Source organism: Haliotis rufescens, unplaced genomic scaffold, assembly GCF_023055435.1.
Source record: "Haliotis rufescens isolate VD_foot unplaced genomic scaffold, xgHalRufe1.0.p SCAF_44, whole genome shotgun sequence".
Lineage (NCBI taxonomy): Eukaryota > Metazoa > Mollusca > Gastropoda > Lepetellida > Haliotidae > Haliotis > Haliotis rufescens.
This window is the reverse complement of record NW_025964157.1, coordinates 3484165-3490890: the sequence shown is the minus strand read 5'-3', so window position 1 is coordinate 3490890 and position 6726 is coordinate 3484165. Positions and strand designations below refer to the sequence as shown.

Here is a 6726-nt window from a genome sequence, read left to right as displayed (position 1 = left end):
ATCATGGCTGCCACCTTTTTTTCGAAACAAGACTTTTACATGACCCTGCCCAGTGATGCCTCCATGGACATCTATCCAAACAACACCGTCAATGCGTATGAAATCAAGTTGCCTTATCCTCTGCATCTGGACAGTCAACAGTGGGAGGTGGGCGTCAGCGAAGTTCACTTTCCGATGACATGGTACAACGTCGCTCCACCCTTTGACTGGTTTGCGCTGAACCTCAAACTGAAAAAAGACACCCTTGTGTATGAAAGCGCGGGGAGCCCTATACCACACCCACAGTATGGTGTCGTCCATTATGAAAGCAAGAAGATTCCTATCGAGAAAGGCGTCTATTCATCTGAAGATTTGGTGAAAACCCTCAACCGTTTGATTCAGGAACATATTACGGATGTCTTGAAAGAACAGCCCTCAGACAGCGTCCAAAGTGATGGGAGACGGTTTGTCATTGATGTCAAGTATCCCGCAGATAGTCTTCGATTTGACATGCTTGAAGATGGAAAGGTGCGATTCCAAGCCCCTCAAGAAGTAGCAATCAATCATCCTCTCATGGGAAATACTGGTGGACCACTCTATTCCACGGAAGTGATCATGCCAAGTCCACTCTCGAGAATGCTCAGATTTGTTCAACTACCGCTCCTCGGTGAGGAGGACTATAAAACCTACACAGAGACGCCCGTTCCCATGACTGCCTTGGCCAATTGGCAAGTGGGGGCTACTCCCATGGCCGGTGGCTATGTGGAAATCACAGGTGACACAAAAGCACATCGTCTGTCAGGATTTGATACTGTGTACATTTACACCAACCTGGTCGAAGATCAAATTGTGGGCAATACGATGGCTCCCTTGCTGATCTACGTGCCTGTGTCAAAGAAGATGATGCAAGACAGTGTGGTGATTAAAAGCCCTCAGCACATTCACTACCTTGGGTTGCGTCATGGTTCCTTTGACGGTATTAAACTCTATATCATGGACGACACAGGGCGACCCGTGCCATTTCAAATGGGGAAAGCCATCGTGACACTTCACTTCAGACGCCGCTACTAACGCAGAAAGCAACATGTTGGGACACGCATTGGCACACCAGATGAATCGAGGACAGTTCGGCCAGCGTGGGAGTGGTATCAAAGTATACAAAGGACGTTATCATCAACGCGGCAGTGGTCTTGGAGGTATCTTGAAGATGGCGTTGCCTTTCCTTAAATCCTTAAACATCGCGGCACAGCAGCTTTGATGGATGTCTTGGAGGAACGTGAGGAGCCGAGACCCCCTAAAAGCCGTAAAGTCGTCCCAACCACCACCACCACCACCCACCAGAAACAGCGTAAAAGGAAAAGAAAAACGGTTTAAAGGTCAGTCCTCATCAGACTTTCAACCTGACCAGACGTCCTTCAAGGCAGAGAAAAGGGTGAAACATCCATCATCATGATGCGCCGAGATGCTTGCGAATGTTCAAAGGCCCAGTTGGATCTCTTTACTGTACCCCCTGTGTCCACCTCTGTGCAAGAGGGTCAGTGGATTCGCTATAGTCCCTTGGCACCACCCTCTGTAGCAGGACCACTCCAGTTTAACATTTCCAATCCCGTGAACGCTTACATTGATTTGAAACAGTGCTACCTGAGAGTATGTCTACGTGTGACGAAAGATGATGGCACGGATACCGTTCTAGCGGATAACCCTGTATCGACAGTCAACAATGTGATGCATTCCCTGTTTCGCGAAGTGCGGCTGCAAGTGGGACACAATCAGTTGGAGATCACACCCTCCATGGGCACTTACCCTTACAGAGCCTACTTGGAAACCCTTCTGAGTTATGGTACAGGAGCCAAAACATCTCACCTTCGATGTCCTGGATGGTTCACCGACGATGCTGGTAAAATGGACGTCTTCAATCCTGATGCAGATGCGAACACAAGAAACACAGGTGTCAGAACGCGCCGCGATCTTATCGTACCCACCAAAGAAGTGGAACTTACAGGCCGTCTACACTGTGATCTGTTTCTTCAAGACCGTTATCTGCTGGATGGTGTCCCTATGAAACTGGAATTGCTACGAAGTCCCGATGAGTTCTTCTTCATGTGTGCTGCTGATGGTGTGTACAAACTAGCGCTGACCAAAGCCGAATTCTATGTCCGTCAGCTCAACATCGATTCTGCTGTCCGAGAAACACACGTGTCCAGTCTGAACGCTGGGGTGACTGCCAAGTATCCCCTTTCACGTGTGCATGTGACTGCCCATGACATCCCGAGAGGCGGTAGGGACTTTCACAAGGATCACCTCATCGGTGGCCAATTACCAAAACGCGTGGTCCTGGGACTGGTGGACAATAGTGCCTACGTAGGAAGCAAAGAGAAGAACCCGTACAACTTCAAACACAATCATGTCACCATGATGAAGCTCAAAGTCAACGGTCAGGAAGTCCATGGCACGGAAATGAAAAGCGACTTCAGCAACAACAGTGCCCATTTGAAACAAGTCTACATGAATCTGTTCCGAAACACGGGACAGCTATGGCGACCTGAGACCTGCGAACTGACTCCCAAGGCCTTTACTCAAGGTTACACCTTGTGGGTGGTGGATCTCACACCAGACCTTGGCGCTGATGAAGGCATCAACTACCCTCGACACACTGGCAAGTTGGGTTTGGAAATCCAGTTTGGACAAGCTCTCGAGGACCCAGTCACCCTCATCTGCTATGAGGAATACGAAAATGTTCTGGAAATAGATCGTTTCCGGAATGCGATGATGGTATAAAAAGAGCAGCGACAGACGGTCATGCCACACTTTTTCTCCTCCTACAAGGAACCATGGATGAACCACTCGGGTTGAGCACCTTGGATTTAGAAGCCCTCGTGGCTGATGACGAACCACTTCATGCCATCTACCGGGGCACCCTGGCCAGAGATGACTTTGCCAGACTGGGATGGCAACAGGATGACCCCTTTTACCCCAAAGCCTACGTGATCAACACAGATTTAAGCGATCAACCTGGCACACACTGGGTGAGCATCTATCGTCCAGCTCCTGGATCCGTGGAAATGATGGATAGCTATGGACTGTATTCATTACCCCTGTTTAAAGAGACTTTGAATCGCATGGGTCAGATTCAACAACGATGGAATACACGCCCCTTACAACATGGATACAGCACGTTGTGTGGCGTGTACTGTCTCTACATGTTGACCTATCGCGTGCGTGGGTGGACTTTTAATCAAGTGTTAGATACGTTGGACTGGAAGGACACCGCCAAGAATGATGCCACGGTATTAGCATGGTTTCATACCAAAGTGTCTACCTCCGTTCCTGTGGATGAGATGCCTGCCTTTCGACTGAGTTCCCAGACGCGTACCCTACATCAAAAGAACCAACCTTTCTGCCCTTATTGACCTGACACTTGTTCACTGAACCTACGATCACCTGACTGTCAACATTCCTGATTGAGGAGTGTACATACGTCCACTGCGTTTTAGGAATGTACATACGTTCACTATCAAAGTGGCAAAAGTTCTTTTTTTCAAACTGTACATACGTTCACATACGTGTACATACGTTCATGTTCACAAAAGTCACAGGGACGCCCCTAATCCTGTGACTTTTGTTTTGTTGTGTTGGTTCATGTGAGCGGGGGATTAAAAAAAAGTTGAACCCATAGTCGTGTTGTGTTGTCTGTAGGATGAAGAAAAACAAAACAGGATCGCCATCTCACCCAAAAGACAACTATCCTCCTTTGCTTTGACGACCCTCCAACCAACACCATGACCCGTCTCCTCCTTTCCTCCCTCCCTCCTCCTCCTCCTCCTCCCACCTTCCTCCCTTCACCACCACCCTCCCTTCACCACCACCACCACCACCCCCGCCCCCACGTCTATGTGTAGAACAACAACAACAACAACAAAAGATTTTTGACGCGCTTCTTTCAATGTCGATCCTGTTCACCTTTTACGTGCGCTTCTCCGGGTTTTTCCCCCATCCCTCCTCCTCCCCGGAAACGGAGGCGACGCCCTCTTGGAGGCGCACGCCACCGGACACGGAGGCGACGCCATCTTGGAGGCGCACGCCACCGGACACGGATGCGCCGTCATCTTGGAGGCGCACGCCACCGGACACGGATGCGACGCCATCTTGAAGGCGCGCGCCACCGGAAACGGATGCGACGCCATCTTGGATGCGCGCGCCACCGGAAACGGATGCGACGCCATCTTGGATGCGCACGCATGTCCCATCATGCCCCGCGCGCATGCGCAGGTCACGTGACCGGATGTGACGTCACAGAGGTCACGTGATCCTCTCGACCAATCAGAAGCCAGGAGCGGTTCCAGAGTACTGCCCTCAACTACTGTTGTTAATTCTTTCTGCTTTTATATGTTCGTCAACTAGTTTTAATACACTCTGTGATATTCTAGTTATTGTACTGTCCTTTGCTGACAGGTTTTTTTATAAAGTATATATACTTATTTGTTAATAATGTATTAATTCTCGTCACGATATGGCTGAAATATTGCCGAGGTGACGTTAAATATTAACTCACTCACTCACTCATTGAACAAATTTATTTTTACATAAAATTAGACAGCCGCTGATTGCTTTTTATAAACTGTTGCAGGAATGAGTGATGGTTGACAGACATAATTAATTTTAACAGTTCTTTCAATTTTCAATTGCATGAAACACAAACTCGGTCTGCTTTAGCTTCCCCCTCAGTTCATATTGTAGTCACCATTTTGGGTCTGACAAACAAAGAATAATGTATGACAATTTTATAACTGACTGGAGGAGAGAAGTGTTACAGACAGTAAACGAGGGAATGGACGAAATATACTGAGGCATTACGGTACCTTAAAATAACAATACGGGGCTGAACATAATGTTAGAACTATTCTCCCAAGAAGTTAAAGAAGCGCTCTTGCAACATTCCGATGTGGAGTTACTGTACCTTTAAATAACAATACGGGGCTGAACATAATGTTAGAACTATTCTCCCAAGAAGTTAAAGAAGCGCTCTTGCAACATTCCGATGTGGAGTTACTGTACCTTTAAATAACAATACGGGGCTGAACATACAGCTGTAATGTAAGAACTATTCTCCCAAGAAGTTAAAAAACCGCTCTTGCAACATTCCGATGTGGAGTTTCTCCATTTTGTTTCTATGGAGTTGAGGATGAAAAACAAATCAATTCTCATCATGGACGTTTACTCCGTTGAAAAGATTCTGTAAATGGTAAGCTGTCACTCCAGTGAGTGAGTATTGTTTTACGCTGTTTTTAACAATATTCCAGGAGTATCACGGCCCACTTGCACAAAGCTATCTTAGCGCTGTGACAATCTTAAGTCTATGGAAGAGTATGGAAAATCGAACCCGGGTCTTCGACGTGACGAGCGAACGAATTAACCACTAGTTTACCCCACGAATTCTACACAGTATACACGCTCTTAAACATAGGGGATCATGAAACATAAATGTTAATACCAAGTATTTGAACAAAGATTATTGCTGACGACAAACGTCCTTTACAAGAACGTTTATCTAAGACAAATTGTTATGGATGAGCAACTTCTTTATTATAATTGGGCGACGTTTCGGTGTAGATTCTAACACCGTTATCAAGCAAATGATAGAATCTAAACCGAAACGTTGCCCAATTGTTATAAAGAAGTTGCTCATCCATAACAATTTTGTCTTAGTTACCATTCCAACTTCTAAATGCCACTCAAAGAAGCACGTTTATGTCTGCATAATTTACACCAAACACATTCTATAGTTTGCACATGCTTCACTCAGAGGCACCCATACGTGCGTAGGGTGTCATTCCTGATTTTGACACTTTCAAGGAAGGCCGATTAATCTCCGTGGACCATTATTTCTGCCAATCTCAATGATTCTGCTTATCATACAATTGTGATTTACTTCATTCATTGTTTGTGTACGAACGCGCGATACGGCGTCTGCAACACGCGGATCGCCTACGGGCTATTGGCTTGCTGGAAACTAGCGGCCAGCCTGCAGTGGCCAATACGTTCCATGTGTCACGGTCTGTGATTAGCAGACTATGGAACTATGGACTATTGGCATGCTGGAAACTAGCGGTCAGCTTGCAGTGGCCAATACGTTCCATGTGTCACGGTCTGTGATTAGCAGACTATGGAACAGGTACAACAAACCCAAATTGTTGACGATCGACCCCGTTCATGGCCATCCAGGTCAATGACAAGAGTACAAGATCGACTGACCAGAAATAAGGCTCAACGAAATAGAGGTCAAACGGCGAATCCAATAGCTGCAAACATTCATCAGGTTACTGGAGTGCTGGTTACGGGCCACATACCCATGTCAGGAATCGAGCCCGGGTCTTCGGCGTGACGAGCGAACGCTTTAACCACTAGGCTACCCGACCGCCCTCTACATCATATGAAAAGCACAACTGTTATACATGTCAATATATCATATTTGTATCACATGGAATACAATCTATTGTGGTACAATCCGTAACGATAGGAGCAGAGTTGCGTCCCTTAGGCGTACCAGGAAATGATCGAGGTTTCAAATCCTGGTTCGCCCTGATTTTGTTCCTAGTTTTTTCAGCGCCCTACCGGTTTTCGAAGAGCCGCTAAATCAAATTCACTCACTCATTTAACACATGTACTCTGATTTTTACCAGTTTATAAAGAGATAAATGCATTTTAAATTTGACTGGAATGAACAAATGTCCATCTAAACGTACGAAA

General features: G+C 46.6%; 1 protein-coding gene across 1 annotated transcript; it reads left to right on the top strand.

Annotated features, from left to right (window-relative positions):
- The first annotated feature begins 1428 nt into the window (after positions 1-1428).
- On the top strand, positions 1429-2757 carry LOC124117611 (uncharacterized protein F54H12.2-like). Its single transcript, XM_048383093.1, has one exon. The coding sequence runs from the start codon at positions 1429-1431 to the stop codon at positions 2755-2757; it is 1329 nt and encodes a 442-aa protein (XP_048239050.1).
- Positions 2758-6726: the final 3969 nt, after the last annotated feature.

Excerpts from the sequence above, each read along its gene's own strand:
- LOC124117611 (XM_048383093.1), top strand. The coding sequence starts at position 1,429 with ATGATGCGCCGAGATGCTTGCGAATGTTCAAAGGCCCAGTTGGATCTC.